Here is a 21562-nt window from a genome sequence, read left to right as displayed (position 1 = left end):
CCCAGGATATCTTCATCTTGCAAAGACTGCAGCCCTCCCGTCGGAGCCGGTGTGGGAGCAGCGCGCATCCCGCAGCAGCGGAGGAAGGCGGAGGCTCGGGGCGGGATGTAAGGGGGCTGCCCGGTCTATAAGCGCAGGAGTTGCAGGCTGGGAAAGGTGTGACGGAAATGGTGAGGGGAAATTTCCCAGAGTTGTGAGGACTTTGAGTCCACTTCCCGCTGCTGCGGAGAGCGGCGAAAATCCCTGCGGAGCCGGGCTGAGGGCTACGCTGACACCCGCAGGGTATGAAAGCCACTCGCTCCGAGGGGCGATGGAAAGTCTAACCGGGTGCATAAAATACATTGGCATAAAATTAGTGAATCGCACTAACAGATTGTAAATCAACTAAACGGTCAAACCACAGATATGAATCACAAATTCCTATAAAGATTAATGTTTCCTAAGATTCATAGCAATTATGCGTTTTTTTGGAGAAAAGCCTTCTCCCAACCTCTCATTCCTGAGCGCTGCATATTTTTTTTTTCTTCTTCTGAAGTCTTTCCAGGTTTCGGTGGGGTTTCTAATGAACGATTTACCAAAGGAAAGGTTTTATTAACACCTCTAAAAACTATAAAGTTTAAAGGGAAGGAGGAAGGGAGTAGATAGGAAGTTGTGTAACACAATATACTGACCTATTGGCAACGGTCCGAACGCAAATCAGCAAAGCACCACAATGGTGGTGATGGTGGGGGGAAAGCATTCAGATTAATGAAAGGAAAAGAACAACACTAAGAGGCCAGCGTTGCCCAGGCAGGGAGGAGGCTGCTCTTCAGAGCTGCGCCCGGAGCCGTGAGCATCTGCTGATGGCCCCTTACCTTTGCTTACCCCCTTGTGGTACACATAGTGCAGTCTGGTCTGCTTAAAAGCGGAAGAAGGAAGAGAACACGGTTACGAGCAGAAAAGGGACATTATTTCTCAAAGAAATTGGCTGGCAGGAGGTGTATGGGACTTCAGGTCTCTCAGGCACTATTTTTCCCTTCTCGCCTCTAAGCAGAACTGGAGATAATAGTTGGAGCTGCAGGTAACGGAGTCTGTTCTTATTCAATTTCCCTAAATGGCCTGGAGAGCACTTAAAAGCCCGGAGAGCTTCTGGCCAGCATTTTCTTATTAACTAATTTCACTTCGATCCTATTAAAGTGTATGCTTTATAACCTTCAAATGAACCTCTCCCTTCTAAACCAAAGCCATTACCTTTTTAATGACAAGGGTAAAGCTTTTAAAAACGTCGCTCCCTCCTCTCCCAACATCACAGGATGCGTGTCACAGGAACAGCCCCGAAGCACCCACTGCGGCCTCCCCCAGCACCCAGGAGTTCCACAGCGGTTCCAGCGCTGGGAAAGGGCATCGGATCCATGGTCAGAGGGCGCTAGAAAATGGGATTGGGCATGATTCGCTTTATTTCGCTTTGGAAAAATCTCTGCAATAATGGGTTTTAAATGGATACATATATTTACCATTTCAAACGGGTTCTGCTGTTTCCTGGTAACGCTCACCACAAATGGTAATAATAAAAGATGAAGTATTTTTTCTCACCTTAGGTCATTAGATTTACAGACAAGGTACTAAATCATTTTAGCTCCCCAAACCTTGGGAGGAAAGGCACGCACGCCCTCCCGTCCCCTTCTCTTCTCCTCCCCCTTCTGAAGAAACCTGCAGCGGGAACGGAGACAAAACAGTCTCCGAGGCTCGATAATGTCTCCCTTCAATAGTTAAGCACTAATAATAATAACTTAAAAAAAAAAAAAAGTTAACATCGGCTGCAGAGCGTGGACTGTCAGTGGCCTCCTACCAAAGCCTTAACATGAAGGGTCATTAATTGTGTTTTCTTTCCAAATCATATGTCACTGCAATTACCAGATTCTGATCAAGAGACTCCTTTCAGATTGATTCCATATGTGATAAGGAATGTGCAGCTTGTTATCTATCTGTCGCCTTGGAATTATGGAAAAGCTTCAAACGTGTAATTTGAAGAGTCTTTTACCCAGCGCTTTGATCTCTCCCTCTTTTTTTTTAAGCTCTTTTTTAACTGCGGCCCTTCTCCTCCTAAACCCACGTGTCTTCCCCTTTCCCCGTTCCCGGTGTGCTGCCCCACGCCGCAGCTGCCACCCGCGTCCCGACACCCCTGGCCCCGTAGGACTGTCCGCGCCGCCAGCAGCTCCCCGGCCGCTCCCAGCAGCACCCTCCGACTCCACAGCCGGGCCCCTCAGCACAGAGAGACGGACCGGGCCGCCGCCACCTCCCGGGGCCTGTCCCGCTCCCCTCCGCTACAGTGACCTGGCGGAGGGGGGCGCGGCATGAGCGGAGAGCACCGAGGCTGGGTTCCAGGGCACCGGACGGGCAGTATCCGGCCCGGCCCCTCCTGCCGGCGGGGCTGGCTCAGGAGCCGGCTGCGGACTCAGGAAAGCTGCAGCCAGAGGGAGGTTTGGTTTGAGCTCGGCATCGTGTGAGCCAGCCGGGAGAGGAGGGAGGCGAGGCCGGGGGGAGGGCGGACGGGCGGGCTACGGGTGTGAGTGTGTGTTTGGGGTAATAAATCAGGAGCCACTCTCCCGGCTTTGACAGGTCCCGGCCAGAAGACACGTGTCTGTCCGGCCAAGGAGCGCTCTGCCGCCCCGGGTCCCCGGGGGGGGCGGCCTTCGCGCCCTGCGAGGCTCTCCCGGCCCTCGGGACGAGCCGGCTCCAGCCTCTCCGCCTCACACCCCTTCGGCTCCGGCACGGCAAATCTCTTTCCCCTGCTCTCAGAGGGGAAGGGGCTTTGCTCCCACTCCCGCCGCCATTCGCACGGCTCAGCCCGGCCCAGCTCCTCGCCCGCTGTCCAGCTCCTCGGGGCCTGTCCCCGCAGCCGCCCTCCCACAAGCCGCTGCCGAAAGTGAGCGCCGTGGACATGGCTCCAACCCCAGCCCTGCCCCGGGAAGCTGTCTCCTCTGCTTTCCTCCCTCTCTCCCCGGCGTTTGCTGTCTTCTCCGCTTTTTTTTTTATTTTTTATTTTTGTCCTTTTTTGTTTGTTTTTTTTTTCTTCCCTCCTCTTCCCACTCCCCCAGCCAAGAACTGCAGCCCTTTAGAGTTTTCCTTCCTTCCATTCGGTCCGGCTACGTTTCTTATACATTTCTTGCTCATTAATAAACCATCCCTCACCCTCCCCCTGACCTGGACCCATTCTCACACATAAATATCTCCTCTCCCGTGCCTCCCTCCAGGCTGTCCCCCGGGATCCCCGCTCCCTGCCCGCCACCGCTCGGGAACAAACTCGTATTGATTGTGCTGCTGCTGAGAAACCACAAAACAACCTCGCCAGATTTGCCACTCCATGCCAAGCTTGCAACCCCAGAAACAAGGGGCCGGTGATGTGGGACACGCGTGGGCCGCACTGCCTACCCGTGAGGGGCTCAGCCTGGCTCTGGGCGACAGCTTCAAACGGCGACTGATTTACCCGATTTTTCGTATTCGCCCCATTTCCCCCCCCGGACATGTATTTGTCCAAGTTGTGGTCCCTCGGTGACAGCCCCCGCCCCGCCGGTCGCTGCACACAGCAACCTTTGAAGGAAAACAGGACGTGGGGTTCTCTCGCTGTTTTCCTTCGAGTTAAAAAGAAATAAACTTATAAGTGAATTTAATATTGTTATCCCCTGCGCATTAGACTATCAAAAGCAGCGACGTTGAATAAGAAAAACAAATTATTCCAACCCAGAGTTATTTTTGCACTAGATTAGCAGATAGGAAATGCTATAAAGATGAATTTAATACGATTAGAGATGTTTCCTACAGATTTTCATATATTGATTCAGGGAATTTTAATTCTGGATCTTGCTTTGCCGTAATCCGCATTTATTACAAGCTGATACAGTTTTATTATAGCAAGCTATCAAGGTCGATTCCCTTAACTGCATAATCTGACATGAATTTCATTTTTAAAGAAATGTAGTTATAAAAATCCATACTGTGGGCACAGTGGGTTATTTTGTACCTAAATCACATTTTAAAGGCAATAAATCCAGAGACCATTTAGGAAGAGAGGGGAGTATGGTGAATGAGGCTTCTCCAGCCTCAACTTTTCCAAAGACCCTTCAAACTTTATTTTGTGTTAAAGCATGAGGTGTTTGAAGGAGCAGATAAAGGTGGCAGGCTCAGGGCCGCTCAGCCCTGCCCGCAGTCGCAGGTTGCTTGAACTCCTCACGGTCCAGGCAGCTGCGGGAGCGGAACAGAGAGTTCCCGTGCTCGCCACGGACGCTCCGTGATTGCACTGGGTTTTAACTACTCTTAAAATGCTAATTTGCAACTCATACGCTGGTTTCAGAAAAAGGAGGGGGACCAAAAAGCGAAGGAAAAAAAAAAAAAAGAAAAAAAAAGGGGGGGAGGAAAAAGAAAACAACCAAACCGTAATTTAAAAGGTGTTGATCGTTAAAAAAAGAAAATCTTACTCGGTAATTAAAACGTATCTTGACTTCTTCCCAATAGCTCCTTAGAAGCCTGTGCCACTGCTCCCTTTGCAAGTGTTGCACGTACCAAGTACTACTTTCTAAGCCTTGTAGTGATTCAGAACAGAGGGAATAAGCAAAATGATCATAAATTTCCTAATTAGAGATTTCACACCAAGACAAAAAGGTGTTAATGAGTTTAATTCCAGTGCCTGTCATTGTCCCTTTTTTCACACCACTTATTTACTAATGGCCCAGAGGGCTGCTCTCGTCTCTCCTTTGTTAAGATTTTAATTTGCCTTCTTTTCTGCCTTTGATGTAAAATTGTGACCTACAACTCTTTGAAGTCCCTTATTAGGAGGAAAATTAACTTAGCTTTTCCACTGTATCTGCCCACTGTTAGCCCAGACAAAACGTAGAGAGCTCTTTAAAGATTCAGTACATTAGGAAACTTTTCAAGGTAGCTCTGGAAATGCAAATTTTTTGAGAAAAATCTAATAGACTTCTAAATCTGTATCAGGAGATGTAACCCTCGCCAGGGCCGGATAGGGGGAAGGATAGGAGGGAATATCTTAATAAAGAAAACAAAAGGAACTCCGCCAAGGAAAGGCTGTAAATTTGAAGACCTGAGCAGGGGGACTAGAGAGAGAGGGGGTTTATTTTTAAATGTCACAACTTTTTCCTGTTCCTCCGGTGCGCCGTTCACAACTGACACCCTGGCATCCTACTCTCTGGTGGTGGTGGGGGGGGGGCTATGAACGAAATTATATCTAAATCTATCTCTATATAATTAGAATACCATGAGGCAGGGTTAAACCTTTGTAAAACACACAACTGATTGGCGATCGCTAAAACGAGATTTGAAAGCAACTCAAATAAAAGATCGCGACGTCAGTAAACAGATTTAGGAAAAAAAAAAAAAAAGAAGGGGGGGGGGGGCAGCAGCTAGTGACAAACCCGGCGAGAGCGAGCTTTGGGCATGAGAGAGAGAGGGAAGCAGAGGGAGAGAGAGACTTAAAAGAAATAGGAGGGGCTTGTGAGAGACTAGAAATGTCAATCAGAGCCCAGAGTCCCAATAATCTCAGGCAATCTGTTAGGACCTGACCTGGGTCCACTCAGATCAATAGGAAAACTGAGAGAAGAAAGAAGCGATCGGATCGTTTACCACGGCGGCCGAAGGCAGGAGGGAGCCCGCGGCCTCCGCGCATCCCCGGTTCCCCCCTCCATGTCCACCGGAGTTTGCAGGAGGCGCTGAAAGTGTGGGCGGCCGGCGAGGGCAAGCGACCCGGCTCCCTCCTCCGCTGCCGGCCCTGCTACTTTCTCCCTTTTCTTTCCCTTCTTCCTCTTTTCTCCCCCCCTCCTCCTTTCCCCCCTCCCCTGCCCCCGCTCCCACACCATGTCTTTCCCCCAGCTGGGCTACCAGTACATCAGGCCGATTTACCCAGCGGAGCGCCCGGGGAACGGCGGCTCTCGCAGCGGCGCCGAGCTGGCCCCGTCCGGGACTCTCTCCAACGTGCTCTCCTCCATGTACAGCGCGCCCTACGCCGCCGCTGCTGCCGCCGCCCAGAGCTACGGAGCGTTCCTGCCCTACGCCGCCGAGCTGCCCATCTTCCCCCAGCTGGTAAGAGGCCCCCCCAGGGGCTCGCCCTCGCTACCCGGGACGCCCCGGTCGGGGGCAGCCCGGGCACGGTTAGCGCTGGGGTTGGGGCCGGGGGGCCGCCGGGAGGGCTGTCAGGGGAGATGGGGCTTTATCGCTACCCGACCCCGGGAGCGCGGCCGAAGAGGGGCAGGGCCGGTGCAGCAACCCCGAGCCCCCTCCTCCTCCCGGAGGGCTTGACAGCTGCGGTGACCGGCCCCGGCTGCCGGCGGCCCCGCTGCGCACACGCACCTGGGGAGCCGGGTCTTCCCCTACGGGCTCCGCGCCTCGGTCGCGGCGTAGCCGGCTCGGCCCTGGCTGCCGCAGCGGGGCCGGGGAGTTCCGCGGCGCGGGAGACAGCTCGGCCTGGCGTTCGCGCTACCCGTAACGGCGGCGGGATGGAGGGGCCCCGGGCCGGGCCCAAAGCACCGTCTTATCCGGGCCGCCCCCTTCCCTCTTGCTGCAGGGCGCCCAGTACGAGCTGAAGGAGAGCCCGGGGGTGCAGCACGCTGCTTTCCCCCACCACCACCCCGCCTTCTACCCCTACGGGCAATACCAGTTCGGGGACCCGTCGCGGCCCAAGAATGCCACCCGGGAGAGCACCAGCACCCTCAAGGCCTGGCTCAATGAGCACCGGAAAAACCCCTACCCCACCAAGGGCGAGAAGATCATGCTGGCTATCATCACCAAAATGACCCTCACCCAGGTCTCCACCTGGTTCGCCAACGCACGGCGGAGGCTCAAAAAGGAGAACAAAATGACCTGGGCCCCCCGAAGCAGAACGGACGAGGAGGGCAACTCCTACGGGAGCGATCACGAGGGGGAAGAGGACAAGCGGGAGGACGAGGAAGAGATCGACCTGGAGAACATCGACACCGAGAACATCGAGAGCAACAAGGACGACCTGGAGGACGAGCTGCAGGACGCCGACCTCCTGCACTCCGACTCCAAGACCGACTCGGAGGGCTCCGAGGGCTTCGAGGACCTGCCCAGCTCCGAGGAGCGCTACGTCAAGGCCGCCGAGGGGGAGCCGCACCATCTCCGCCACCACCACCTCCACCACCACCATCATCACCATCACAAGTGCGAGCTCCCCTCCGCAGCCCTGGAGCCCCTCAAGCCGCCCCTGCAGCAGCCGCACCACCAGCTCTCGCCCCCCTCCTCTGCCTCTTCCTCCGCCGCCTCCTCCCCGACGGACGGCGCTTTGGCCGGTACCCTGCCGAAGCCCAAGATCTGGTCGCTGGCTGAGACGGCCACCAGCCCGGACAACCCCCGCAAGTCTCCCGGCGGCGGCTCCCCGCCCGCAGCCGCCCCGCTGCCGCTGCCCCCTCCGCCACCGCCCCACAGACTCGTCTCCTCTTGCCCCCTGAGCAAGTTCTCCAACTGGACCAACCGCGCCTTCCCGGCCCACCACCACCATCACCACCCGGCCCCCCACCCGCTGGCCTTACTGAACACCCCCCACCTCCTGGGGCTGGGGGCAGCTCCCGCCGCTCCCCCCGCCGCCACCTTCCCGCGGCCCGCGGCCCAGGCGCAGAGCGCGGAGCCCGCCGGAGCAGGTGACCGCTGAGGGACGCGCCGGGGACGGGTTCGGGCAGGCAGCCACCGCGGGGGGCTCGGCGGTGCTGCGCGGAGCGGCGCGGAAGTCCCCGCCGGTTTCTCACGGTGGCCCCTGCCCGGCGCAGCCGTCGGGGAGCAGGTGGTGGAGGGCGGGCGGCCGCGGGGCCCCCTGGTGCAGCGGCGGCGACGGGGGGGGCCTCCGCCAGGTTAGTCTCACACCCCCGGCGTACCTTCCTCCGACGGATGTAACTTTTGTTGCTGTTGTTGTTGCTGCTCAAATCGTCTTTGCGGAAGGACCGGGCCGCAAGGCTTGCTCCGGGGTCGGTTCGGGTTCTCTTTGACGGTCACTCCTGCAGCAAAGCAGTCGCTTTGTCGTATTTGCAACTTGCCGAGAAGAGATCTTAAGTCTAGAGGCTTAATTCAGGGATAGGAGTGAATAAAATGGGGATTTAAAATGGGGATTGTAAAGGAACACTTTTTTTTTCTGTTTTTTTTTTTTCCTTCTCTTTTTTTTTTTTTTTTTTAGATAGATGTAGTGCCTTGGAAGTAGAGAAAAAGTTAATAAAGACAGCTTTCCAGCCAGTGCAGAGGTGGTAAGGGATTGCTTCCTCTGTCTTCTAAGGATATGTAGAGGGAGTTGTAAACGGTTAGCTTATTTTCTCCGCGTCTTTAGTTCTTCTCCCAGAGCGGTTTCTTGTCCTTCTTCTGCGTGTGTGGTGGGTTATTCCGATACGCTCTTTTTCTTTCCTTTGCCGTCCGCTCCTCGGGAGCGATGCCCGCGGGCCGGCCGAGCCGCGCCCGGGGCCTCGGCTCCTGTGCTTGGGGCCGGGGGGAGAGACCCTGGACGGCCGGTGCCCGCCTCCCCTAGCACCGGAGAAACGGTGCGGAGAAACGCAGCAGCGCAAAGGCGGCGGGACGGAACCGGCTATAATAATAATAACAATAATAATAGAAGCTAAAATAAGCCCCAACGAGTAGAAGACCTGAAGGGGTTGAACCTTGCCGCTCTGAGCTTGGCCTCGCAGCCACTGAAATCAATTGCTCGCCTGATGAGCAAAACCACGGGGATATTCGTAGCTAAATAAATTTGCTATAAGTCACTCCGAAAACTTTATATATTTAGAAACCTATTTTTAAACCCATAACAACAACAACAACAAAACCAGCGCTACCTACAGTTAGAAATACCGTGCCAGCCCCATATGACTAGAAATCTTATTAAATACATATTTTTTTTCTGTGTCATTTTTTTCCAGGCCCCAGAACCAACTTGATGCCGCTATGGTTCTATCGGCGTTGTCATCATCATAGTTAATTTTTTGTAATTGTTGTTGTAATGACTGTAAAAACAAAACAAAAAAAAATAATCTCTGTATAGTTACAACTTGTAAGCATGTCCGTATATTAAAACTAAAAAGGAAAAAAAAAATATACCCGCTTCTGTACTACCACCTGGATTAGCTGAGTATGTGAGGTTTTTTGGAAGTCCAGTGAGAATTAGGTGTTTCGATTTTTTTTTTTTTTTTTTTGGTTGTTGTTGTTTGGTTTTGTACATACAGTAAAAATGTACATACGTGTGAACCAAATTGTACAAGAAAGTATATATTTTTGGCTAATAAATAAACTGTTGCCACTTTGACTACACTCCCTGCTCCCACCCATGGAGTTATTTTTGCCGGCCCACCTCTCCCTCCGCCGCTGGTGCCTGTTTTGTCCGCGGCGGGAGGGGCTCGTCCCGGCCCGGGTCCGTCTCGGTCTCGGTCTCCCTGCGGCAAGGCCAGCCCGGGGTTGCTCCTCCTGCGGCGGCAGCGAGGCCGAACGCTGGAGCCACAGCGCCCCCTGCAGGTGCCGGTGCCCCGCGGTCGGTGATGGCGGGACGGCTGCGCTGCGGTCAACGTGGGCAGATCTGCGGGCAGCGCCCTGCAGCCGGGACGGCTCCGGGACCCAGCCCGCGGCGAGCCGCCGGAGATCCATCGTCTGCCCCGAACACCTGGTTACCAGGTGCCAGTCTCCAGCCCCCTCGAGGCGCGGAAGGGGTTAACCGAGAGGAAACTTCGGGGGTCGGCAGTGCCGTAGTGGGGCGGCGGTATTTCCTTCTCCTGCAGCCCAAGGCAGATTTTAGGGGTACCGTTGAGGGAGACGGGGCTGTCAGGGACAAAGCGGGTTGCCCGGGGCCGGCGAGAGACATGCCCCTCTCTCCCGCTGGTTTGCACACAGCGGGAGGCACCTTTGCTGCGCTCCGCGCCACGCCGGGCGGTCTGCATGCCCTGCGTCCCCCGGTCCCGGGAGGTGCCGGTTGCCCCTCCGCTGGCCTGCCTTGAGAGCTGCATCTTCCCCGCCGCCGCATTTCCTCAACAAAATGCTGGAAATGAGCCCTATACAGAAAGGTCCGGCCGCTCCAGGCGGCGGTGGCTGCTGGCAGGGGATGGAGGAGGACCCGGGCCCCGAGGCCTCGCAGTCAAGTGAAAACCATGCCAGGGGGACTGTTGCTGGGGGACAGGGGCTGCCCCCCTTCCCTTCATCTCCCTTCCTCTATTCCCCATTTACCATCAGTAGGTACCTGCGGACGGCTGCTCTCGTCCCGCACCCCCGCTGGAGGGATAGCCTGGGCAGGCAGGGCGGGCAGCCCGGCTCCATTCGGCTTCTGAGCCCAGGCTCTTCCTTAGCATCTCCGGGGAGGGTGCCCCCTCCCATCCCCCTTTCCTCTCCTTACAGTCCTGGCAATGGCATAATTACAGAGGTAGTGATTAAATACCTCGTGCTTTTCTCGTTTGGATGACAGACCCTGTGAAGGGGGAGGGTGGTGGGACCTAGGAAGCAAGAGTTAAAATGAAGTTAAAGTACAAACAGAAGCACATAGCTGACATGCTTCAAGTTTAGACAGTACAAGATATGCAAATGCACAGGGCTGTGCGGTATTGACATTTTGAGGTCATAGTGATAGGAATGTATTATTTATAGGATTGGGTTGCACTAGGCCGATAAACTACATTTTAAATCCTAGGCGTTTGTAAGTGATAAGATTTATATAAATGTTTACAGTATATATATGCGTGCGTGTATACACACGTTTTACATATGTGTTTTAAAATTTCCCGACTAATATTCTTCCTGGCAGACACTGGGGTGGGGAGAACCCTGGCCTGGTGCACGCCTGCAGCCTCTCCAGCTGTGGGTAGTGGTGGATGGCTGCAGCGGAGCCAGCCCTGGACCTCTGGGGAGGCCAGGGAAGGGACCCCCAAAGTTGGCAGCAGTGTTGGCATCTCTCCTTTCTCCCCACCCTATCCCCTTCCTCTCCCCATACGTCCTCTCTGGCCGCAGCTCACCCTTGAAGCGGTGTTTGCCTTCTCACTGCCTGTCCAGCTGTTTTTCTGCCAGGAACTGTTCCCCCTCTTTCGCTCCGATAGGCTCCTGAAACGAGGGTAAAACTCTGTGGGTGGGTGATTAGAAAACGGATTGTTTCTCATGTAAATTTTACCCAGTCCCTCTGCACTTTGTATCCCTGCGTTTCCCTTAGCCAGTTCTTGCTGAAGGAAAAAAAAAAAAAAAAAGGTTAATGACATGTAAAATGGGAGGGGTCGGGGGAAAGAAAGCTAGAGGCAAATACCCACATCCCCTTCCTCTGGACATCCTGGTGGGTTTTCCATAGAAACTTTCACACAGTGGCCAGACAGATGCTTAAAAAGGAGGGAAGAAATAATGAGACCACAATGGGAAAACAATTGCATCCCCAGCTTTCCAGCTCCATTAAAGGCTCCTTTGCTTTTGCAGCAGAGACCTTGAGCTCCCTGTCCCCGCAGAGCCCTCTCCCTTCGGCCTGAGCGGCAGAGATGCTCCCGCAGAAGCGGCAGCTGTGTGGTAGCCATGGGAAAGCAGCCCCTTTGGATTCTGGAAGTGAGAACTTGGTTTCCCTGCGGGGGCAAAGCAGCCTTTGTGCTTGCCTGGTTTCCCTAATGTGGAGAAAATTCTCATTAATTTTGTGAGGAAACATTTTGTTATGCATGTTTCAACAAAACATTAAAAATCCTACGCATATTTTTTTGTTTTAGAAATCACTCTCACAGCTTGACAGCCTCGATGGAGCCCCAGCCAGGCCTGCCCGCGACGGTGCAGAGAGGCCTCTCTCCCTCTCCCTCTGTTGGCTGCTCTTTTCCTGTCTAATCAATTATCTCCCTCGCTAGTCCTTCTCAAAGGTGAGAGCTCATTATGCATATTCATAAATCACAGCTCCCAGACCTGACACTGATTGATGTAATCATCTCCCTCTCGCTCCCCGTCTGCGCGGGGCCGGAGGACGCGCCGATGAGGAGAAGGCAGGAGAAAGAGACTTCCAACTTGTCAGACCCACTTCTGCGGGAAGCCGCTAGCGGCCATGTCAGCCTTCCCATTCACTGCAGCCAGTGCCCATCGCAGCTTGGGGACAGTACGGGAGAAAGCCCTGCGAGCTGGGAAATGCCAGTGAGCTGCCTCCAGTACAGCCAACTGTTCTGCAGACAAAATTGCAAGAGTAAGGGAAAGATCCAGTGCAATTTCCACAGTCAGGCATCAGACTATGCGTTAAAATACATCCCCCCAAATCTTTCACATCAGCTAATGTGCTTGCTGTTATTTTCCTTAGATAGTTAAAGCTGGTTTACCCCCTGTAAGAACAAGCATATTCTGTAAGGAGTGTGATCATGAGTATTTAGAGATGTGAAATAGAATATATATTCACTATTATCCTTGCAGCTGTCCTCAGCAGCTATACTGTAAACAAACAGAAAAGTTGTGAACGGTGTAAGTTCCTGCTGCAAGGGTCTGGAGGAAAAAGGGCTCCTTCAGCTACTACCACCAGCTTTCCGGGCAGCAACGTAAATCTCGGCTGTGACTTGTTTCCCAAAGTGTGCTTCAGCACAGCAGAGTTCAAGATGCTGTTCTGACTGTGTGGTTTACCTGTATAGTTAGTACTTACACTTTTAAAATACCTTCTTTTATCACTTTGATCAGAACCATCAGTGTACTAAAGTAATAATAATAAAAAAAGCCTTAGAAATCATAATAGGATACAAATCAAAGGGAGCCCTAATCAAGTACTTTTGAGAGTGTTATCTTCCTTGTTAACAAATGGTAATAAGAAAATTAAGGCTTATAGCTTCCTTGTGTTTTATCTAAGAAAACCAATAATGATATCAGATGTTCTTTGTTTCATTTGTTTGAATGTAAAGCAGAATAATGAAGAACATGTACCTTCTATGGCTTCATTTGCTTTATGGGTATTAACCATTTAGGATGTCGGTGAAATTATGGATGTGCAGAATGAGGACAAGACTGTGCTGCCACCCAGGGTTTTGAGGCTCATCTTTGCTGCAGTCAAGACAACATTTTTTTTTATTAAATGCTGAAATTGGAACAAAGCAACAATGGCTGCTTGCTAACTGTGCATGTCCAACAGGCCTCTTTACTATTCAGCAAATGGAAGATATTAAACAACATTTTGCTTAAAGGTACACTGAGGCCATTTCCATTAGGACATGGTGTCATTCATTTATTCACATGTTAAGTGGATGTCCTTGTGGCTAATGAGTAATAATCAACAGTGACTCCACTTTATTCCTTTGCTCCTAGCAATGTTAAATACTCTGATGGAGTCTCTTTGCTGACACACTAGAGAATACGGTTAAAAAGTGCTAAAGGACATTTTCAGCGTAGAGCAGCCACATACACACATGCTGGAAATAGCACTTTTATTGCAGTCTATTCTATTAGACTTTGTTCCCGTTTAACACATGGCATTTGCAAAATGCTGGTATTTATCTGAAGGTACTTTATGCCTTAAAATCTGGGAACTCTCTCAGTTTGAGAGTCAATGTGGTTATTGCTGGGAGATGAGATCTTGTCCAGCTGGTTTATAAAAAAGTCAAACCATACCTTATGGCACCTTCTGTAGACTGTGTATGTGACCTCAGATAAATATTTAGTGGAGCAGTGATTTAGGACAAAACCTTTCCTGCAAAAAAATGTAGCTTGACATTTATTTTCTAAAATAAAGTAACTCCCATTCCAGCTAATTAATCCATTTTATTGCGTCAACCACCACAACTAAGTAGGCTAATAAACTATATACTAATATATTTTTTTTCCCTTTACATGACTGCTTACACTGGGGTCTGCAGCTTGGTTGTCTCCTGTGTCAATTCCTAAAGTCTGAAAGGTATAAATGAATCATTCTTGGTAATGATTAAGCTTAAGTTAGAAATAAAATATGTCAATCAATCTGGTTGGAAATGTTCCTGCTGTCTAAGTTGGTTATGCAAAACACTTTAAGGTGTGTAGGCATGCTCAATTAGGTCAAGGGATCCGATGGCACTCCTAGCCACAAATGTGTGTCACTTGGATTCCTCATTATTTTTAGCACTGGTGAAAATTCATGTCAGTAGGCCAGCTAGGCAGGCTGGAATAAAATTACTTACTGGATATGCATAAACTAAAGGTTTTATTTTAATACATTAATATATACTTATTTTCAAGCAAAACAGTGAAAATATAATCTGTCCCTTTCTCTCAAATATGTGAATCTCTCAACTGAATTTCTCAGTGATCATTAGTATAATGCAATACTCAAGATGTGTTAGCAGTAAAATTTAAGTGCCTAAAAACATAGGTATAATGTGAAATTAGATACAAGGAGTAAAACATTCATTTTCTCTATTGCAGTCTAACTTCCGAGAGAGATAGAGCTTCACTAGGAGATTAGACCAGCCCCATTCCAAAATAGTTTAATGAAAAAGGACACTTGAAATGGCTATTGAACAGTGATGCTAGTGTGGTGCTCTCAGGTGGAGACTTCTGCAAGTGATTCCTACAGAAGACGATGCCAGAAATTTGTTCTATATAGACAGATTACCTTTGGTGTACTAAATCATAGCCTGATACTAACAGAAAGACTTACGTGTAATTCCAGGAAAAAAATACCAGGAAAAGGAAGTTTAAGGGCTTGTGTCTGCCCTGCTGGCATCTGGTGTAGCTGCTTAGATGACCTGAACTGGCTAAATGATCAGGGTTAAATCTTACAGTTTTAAACTTTCCATGCTCATGCTGAACCACATCAAGAGCTTGGACATGGGAAATTGAAAGAGAAATCAACTAAACACAACAACCCAGCCTGGTTTTGTTATGGAAAAATAACCCAAAACCAAACCAAAACCAAACTAACTGTGGGAAACTGGTGAACTAAAATAAAAACATTGCTTCCAAGAATCAGAGGCAGGACTATTACTGCAGGTAAGGCTGGCGCTTCTTAAACACAGTTCTTAAAGGTGGTGTTAAAGATGGCAGTGTCCCTTTAATGGCAGTGTCCCTTTAAGAATGGCACCATGCAGCTAATATTTTCTTTACTGCCAATAAAATGTAATTAAATCTCATGAATTAATATATTCACTTTAGGAAGCATTCCCATTCTTTTCTTCATATATCAAAATGGAGCCATCATCAGTCAGTTAGTTAAATAGGGGAATCCGAAGAGTAAGTAAATGGAAGAGCTTTCAAATGCAGGGCTGAAAATGCCCAATGAATGTGTAGGGGGCTTCAATAAAAAGATTTTGACTTGTGTTTTCACCCCTTTCCCACTTCGTTCATTGTTTACTGACACCGCTATGGACACAGTATTCAGTCCTTGCCCGCCCCAGCCCTGGGATGTAAAAATGTCATCTCTATTGTGCTGCCGGGCTTGCTTTGATGCTGCCGCAGCCCTTTGTGTGCCCTTCTCAATCCCTTTATAAGGCTGTCCTGATTGTCCATACTGAACATTGCCACAAAAGCTTGTCTTATTGAGAATATAAAAAAGTCAGAGAAGGGCCAAATGACGGGAGATTGGGCCTTTGCTGTAAAAGACCTACTATTCACATTCAGCAGTCGTTTTTTCACCAAGGAATTACAAAGTTAGGACTGCGGCTGCACCAGCAAATCCATTTTAGGCACTTTCTTCTGAAATTTTATTTATAATTACTAGTATTGTTTTTTTTTGTTTGTTTGTTTTGCTTGTTTGTTTGTTTGTTTTTAAAAAGATCACATACTACTAAGGACAAGTATTGAATCCTAGAAGCAGTTGTAGAGGCTACTTTCAGTTTCGCAAAGGAAAATGACTGCGTAGCTCTTCCGTGCATGTTTCAGTTGGGAAGTTTAGACAAACATTGTATGGAAGTTCAACTACAAATATACTAAAAAAAGGGCTTCTTGTGATAATAAAATAAGACAGAAACAGACCTCATCTTCCCCTGCCATGTAGGAACACACAGATTTGCAAACAAAAACCTGAAACTGAGGATTTAAATTGTCAGTCTGGAAAACCTCTACTAGTTGTTCCTCTTCCTAATGTTACCCTAAATTGTACTGAGTGTCCATGGGCAGGACAGAGACAAAGGCTGGATAAGGTCTTATTCTTTGGGAATGGGCTATCAGAATGGGAGGATGGTGATTTCATGGCTTTTGTTACTGAGGTTAGGGACCGAATTCTCTCACTGAATTAGAATAGTAACAAGTGGGACTGGGGATCTCTGGGGCTTTTGTAGTGCACTCATCTGAGAGATTGTGCTTTTCTCAGCCCTTCAGATTTATTTTGCCAAAGTTACAGGGCAATTATGGAAATGCGCCCTTTGAAGCCAGGCCGATTTCTCTTTATTTTCTCTCTACCCCTCCCAAAGCAAAGCCTCCCTCGCTTCCTTTCTTTAGCAAGTTGGCAGTCATTAGGCAGCGGGGTTTCGAGTGGCCATTCAAATATTCTTTTGAATAGTGTAAGAAAGTTTTAATAAATATGTGTTAAAAAATAGACTTTGAAGCTTTTAGAGAAGGAAGTGTAAAGTAACAGCCAGGTAACAATGGCCTAGAAAATAGGCTTTGTGTGTGCGAGGTGCTGGAACATGAAATGCTTCCCATGAAAAGAGGCTCAATGCACCAGGGCTGGGTCTGGCTGGTGACATGCAGGGTGTTTGGCCAAGTGGCCACCTGGGTGCTCCCAGTTGGCAGCTTTGCAGCAGCACTTTGCTCCTCGTCCCTCACATCTCCCTAACGAGAGGCCCAGCACAAACAGAATTGTACTTTCACACCTTTGTACATTATTTATCATCAGAGTCTGGAATCTTGGTGCTGCATGTGAACTAAGACAACGTATTTTCTATTTTACTTGATACTCTAACGTTAAGTAAATAAGTCTGAAACCAGGTGGTGAGACCTAGAGCTAAGCAGGCTGTGACCAGGACTGCTTTTTGCCCAGAAACTCAGTTCTGTATGTCTTTACATCTCGGTTCACTCTCTCTTTCTTTATTTGTATCAATCAGAATACTTTGCTCTTGTAAGAGAAATTGGTGGTTTTCTGGGCCATTTAACAAATGCTGTGGGTCAAATTCAGACTTGATGTAAGACGGAGGAGATACTGTTGGTGTCCTTGAGAGTTATATGCACACAGGGCCTGAGTCTGGCCTCAAATGTGGACCTTCCAACACCAGCAAAACATGGTAGGAATATTAAAGTTTCTTCTTTGAGGTGCAAATATCTTTTTTCGCTCTCTATGGAGTTTATGAGGATCCTAGAAGCACTTCTACAGCAGCATGGAACGTAAGAGCTTTGTGTTTTCTGAAAACTAAGGCTTACATATTTTGCAACAGAAAGTTCGTTTTCAACATTAATCTATTCAAAAGCCTGAAAACCAAGCTCAGACCTCTACAGAAGGTACTTACAGTAACTTAATACTGATACTTCTCATGATGGATGCAGAAGATTGAATGCTGCTTCTGTAGCATTCAGCACTACATACAGAGGTGTTGGCAAACAAATTTAATGGGAGCTGGGCTCAGTGGAGTTGCAGTAGGTACCATGGGAAGAACACAACCACTGCAACCTTCATGTCATCCTCCTGTAGCTCCCTTCTGCATATCTAAATTTCTTCCTCGGCCTCAAAACTGCTGAGGATTCTTTCTTATTCCCCTGTACCTTCCCCCAACCTGGGATCATCTTATTTTTTCCTAGAACTCATCCCATTACCGGGATGAATTCCAAATCTGCCTAAACTGGATCTATTGTTTAAAACTTACCAGGAGCTTGGGGGCATCTGATTCATTTCAGTGTGCAGCTGGATATGGTGTGTTCTCATTTTTTTTAATAATAGAAGAGGACTTACAGGGTACAGACCTTGGTTCAGGTTTGGGTACAAAACCTTAAAATGGGTTTAGGTTCTAATATGCTGGTTTACTCCAAGAACAATTCTAATCTGAAAAACTTAAAAGTCAAGTTAAGAAAAGACAAACTTGTTATTAATATTAAGAAGCAGTGAACAACAGTATGTTTCTGAGCCCTGTGTTCTTTATTATGACAGAAATGAACAATTAGTTTATTAGGTATTATTCAAAGTCATAGTATTAATTATATCTCAGATCAAGTCCAATTGAGAGCAACCAACCCACTGCTAAACTAGGTGATACACTAAACTAGGTGGGGAGTTAACTCCTCTGAAAAACTCATTTATACTGTTGGTACTTTCTGATATAACCCTAGGAAACATGCAATGGCAAATGATCATGCCTTGCTAGGGAAATCATTTAGGGAAATGAGCACAGAAATTTTCTGCCTTGGAAAATTTCTATTTATCTTAAAATCTACATAAACCCCAAACAGCACACATTTTGAGCCTCAAGCTTGTCACAGCTGCTGCAAAGGGTCAGCTGGCAGCCTACAAGCCAGATATCACCCTCCAAGCCACACGCTGAGCTTGCCTTTTTTGGGGGAGGAGATGGAGAACAGCTGTCTAAGCAGCACAACCTGCATTTCCAGCTCTATCCTTGCTGCCCTGTACAGCTAGGCACCTGGATCCCCAAGCCTACACAGTTCCTGTAGGAGGAGATACATCTTTGGACTACCTCCAGGTATCCCCAAGATGAGTGGGACCCTCGTTCCTCAGCAGAGGACAGTTTCACATACCTTTGTTGTAGCTTGTAGCTATGAGTAATTGCCATGAGCATCTCCCCTGAAAACCACCATGGTGTGACATGGCACATGAGTTCCTCAGTCTGGCTTTCTACAGTTTCAGACTTTAAACACCAATAATTAAATAGACTTTGAATCATACTTGCTAATGCAGTTTGCAGAGTGCAGGGTTCGCCAGCTTCCCCAGGTGAGGGCCCTTGAGCAGTCATGCTTCTCCTCTCCAGCAGCTCCAGGCTGCAGGTGGTTTAGGGAGTGTGTTGTAGTAATCTGGCCTTAAGGCCACAGAGACATAGATCACTGTGCCAAAGTCTCTGCATGAAGGAAAAGGTCCTTGATTTTGAATAGTTTGGATATTTTGTAGGTCATTTTTGAAGATCATGAAGAAAATGGGTTTCCTCATTCAGTGCTGTCAAAAATGACCATCAGGATGCAATGCTGCCCTGTGTGCTTTAGTTGAAGCCCACTGATAGGTAAGGCAGTCATCAACAGGGTGAGATCTTCCAGATGCATTGTCTTACAAGGAATAATTCTGGCTCATGTGGGCTGAGTCTTAACCTCTGGGCTTTATGTTTACCCTGTAGCGCAACTGAAAATTCAGGTCAGGGTTGTGACAATCAGTGTCTTGAAGGTTTAGAAATAGAAGGATGGGTATGTAAACTGTAATGATAAACTCATTTACTTTACAAGAGATGATGTCTCCCTATTACTTCTACAAATAGACTTTAGATATGAGTATCTACTGAGTGTCAGTGGGAAGAGTATATCTCATAAGGCTCTGACCTGGTTATCTTCTAACCCTGAGCAATTAATCACTAGCATCTAATAGGGAGTAGCTGTGAAAGGAAGCATTTGTTTTCTCCTTTTCTACAGCTATCAGACCTATAGCTTCCTTCAATGTGGCACTACTGTTTTCCTTTGGAAGACCTGGCACAAAATGAACCTTCCTCTGTAAGGGGAAATTACCAATTAGAACATCTTTAAAAATAATATTAAAACCCCACCCAAACACCCACACCAGCAACTTCAGCAGTAAAGACACCCAATACCAAGGTCTCAGTTATGAGCTGTGCTGTACATGGGAGCAGAGGAGAACAGAAAAGGTTCATGTTCCCCCTCCATGTGGCTTACTTGTGTTTCTAGTGCCTGTGTCTGCAGTAGAGGCCTGGGAGAGGACTGAAAACCATTATTCTACCACACTGGTGGGGAGGGCTGGGGACCTTCCCCACCAGTTCAGTTGTAAGCAAGAAGAATGGCTTTGTCTGCTGTGGGCTGTGCAAAGTTGGAGTAAGGTAGTGAAGAATCAGGCCCCATTGATTCCTTGTAGTACTGGAGCTTTGTTTTGAAGTGCAATAAAAATACAGGTGGTGGAGGAGATAATGCACAGTACCGTTCCTTTGGGACACACAGGGAGACAGCAAGGAATTCCAAAATATGGAGCGTGGGTTTTTTTTCTAGCACTGATCACAAACATTACCTCAAGAAAACACCCAGAAGTAGTAAATATGCAAATTTGTTATGAAAGAAGAATGTACAAGTACCAGCTATGTTAGAGAATTTAAGGATATTTGATCCTGATGCAGTTTATCAGATCACAGTTTTAATTTGTGCATTAATTTTTTTCTTTTCTTTTTAAGGGGGGGGGGTCCTCTTTTAAGAATGTTTTGTTTCTTTCCTGCTTCAATACTTGTACAAGAGCTATCTCACTTCTGCTGAGATGCAAGAAGTGTATTTACAGTGCAATATAAATCTGGGTTGGAGAATACCAGTTTCATATAAATTAGATGGCAGAGCACTGTTCCGCTATTTTGTTGTCTAAATTATATGGAAATTGGTCTTATGCAAGAAGTAAGTCCTCACAGAACAGAGCCCTTAGGCTTTTGGTTTAATTATCATAAGCTTTCATTTAATTAAACTTATTAAATGGTTTGGTGGAAGAGCAGACTATCATTTTGCAGAAGCTTTCTGGAAGAGAAAAATATGCCCTAGCTGCTTGGGGCAGCTTGTAACTTTCCTTCAGAGATGTTTTTATAGGTATAAGAGCAAGGATGGCCTGGGCCATCCTCCCAGGCACCTTCAAACTCTTCATACCCAGAGGCTTTTCAACCTGTTCCTTACCACAGAGCCAGTAAATTCAGCTTACCCTGCAGCTGGTATTTCTGTTTATGGGCCAGAAATTATAGGACAGTTTTGGCATAAGGAGAAGCAGATGTAAGCAAACCACAAATACCTGGAAACCTAAAGAAAGTCCTAAACTATCAGAATAGGGAGGTTTTGTGACAGAAAAAGTTTCCAAACTAACCAACTAACCAACCAGAAAAAAAAAAACAAGAAACCCCCAAAAACAACCCAAATCTCACAAACTCTAAATAAAGCTCTTATTTGCTTTCAGATCAACTTGATAAATTCATTTTGGACATTACATGGTATAGTGTCTGTACTAACAGGTGATGCAACTCAATGACACAGGGAGCCTCCTCCATTCTTTTGTTCATAGGCAACTCTTCCATGAGGCTTTACTTTCATAAAAATACATAGCTATGGGGTTCACCCCAAATGTGATGGCCACCTTCATATGCAACCATTGTCCATGGTGTACATCAATTTAAGCAGGAAAGACCTCATCTGAGACTTGGATACAAGCATCCTTGTTCTGACGAATTTGACTTTTGGTGACTTCCTACAGAATCCTGGCTTTATTAAGTCAATTCTATAATACAATCAATCACTGGCATTGTTTGTTTCTTGGAAACATTACACATTTTATTTTATTCTACAAACCATAAAGCTTTTATCTGGGTTGAAAAAATAATTGATACTATTTCTCCAAACACAATATTGTGGAAGAGGACTATGTATTAAAATCTGTGGTGCTGTGTACCGACTCCTTTAGAAAAGGAATAATTAGAAGAATAATTAGCTGAACATGTGAAATTGAGATGCTTCTTCAGGGACATGTGAGAAG

The 21562-nt window shown here is 48.0% G+C and overlaps 1 protein-coding gene and 1 long non-coding RNA gene across 2 annotated transcripts; one reads left to right on the top strand and one right to left on the bottom strand.

Annotated features, from left to right (window-relative positions):
* Positions 1-3495: 3495 nt before the first annotated feature.
* On the bottom strand, positions 3496-5977 carry LOC134158820 (uncharacterized). Its single transcript, XR_009962929.1, has 2 exons — positions 5872-5977; positions 3496-4558 (listed from the first exon to the last, which is right to left on the bottom strand). It is a non-coding gene; the product is annotated as an uncharacterized LOC134158820 (long non-coding RNA).
* IRX3 (iroquois homeobox 3) lies at positions 5193-9291 on the top strand. The gene is made up of 4 exons (XM_062609134.1): positions 5193-6072; positions 6554-7646; positions 8174-8240; positions 8904-9291. Exons 1-4 carry the CDS (start codon positions 5848-5850, stop codon positions 8956-8958), a joined length of 1440 nt encoding a protein of 479 aa, XP_062465118.1. The 5' UTR covers positions 5193-5847; the 3' UTR covers positions 8959-9291.
* The last annotated feature ends 12271 nt before the right edge of the window (positions 9292-21562 follow it).

Source organism: Pezoporus occidentalis, unplaced genomic scaffold, assembly GCF_034315485.1.
Source record: "Pezoporus occidentalis ecotype Australia unplaced genomic scaffold, CSIRO_AGI_Poc_V1 ctg135, whole genome shotgun sequence".
In the NCBI taxonomy this organism is placed as follows: Eukaryota; Metazoa; Chordata; class Aves; order Psittaciformes; family Psittacidae; genus Pezoporus; species Pezoporus occidentalis.
The sequence above is the reverse complement of the archived record's forward strand: the minus strand, read 5'-3'. Positions and strand labels throughout refer to the sequence as shown.

Excerpts from the sequence above, each read along its gene's own strand:
- IRX3 (XM_062609134.1), top strand. The coding sequence starts at position 5,848 with ATGTCTTTCCCCCAGCTGGGCTACCAGTACATCAGGCCGATTTACCCA. Across the intron at positions 6,073-6,553 it reads TGCCCATCTTCCCCCAGCTG|GGCGCCCAGTACGAGCTGAA; the intron begins GTAAGAGGCCCC and ends CTCTTGCTGCAG. Across the intron at positions 7,647-8,173 it reads CGCGGAGCCCGCCGGAGCAG|ATAGATGTAGTGCCTTGGAA; the intron begins GTGACCGCTGAG and ends TTTTTTTTTTAG.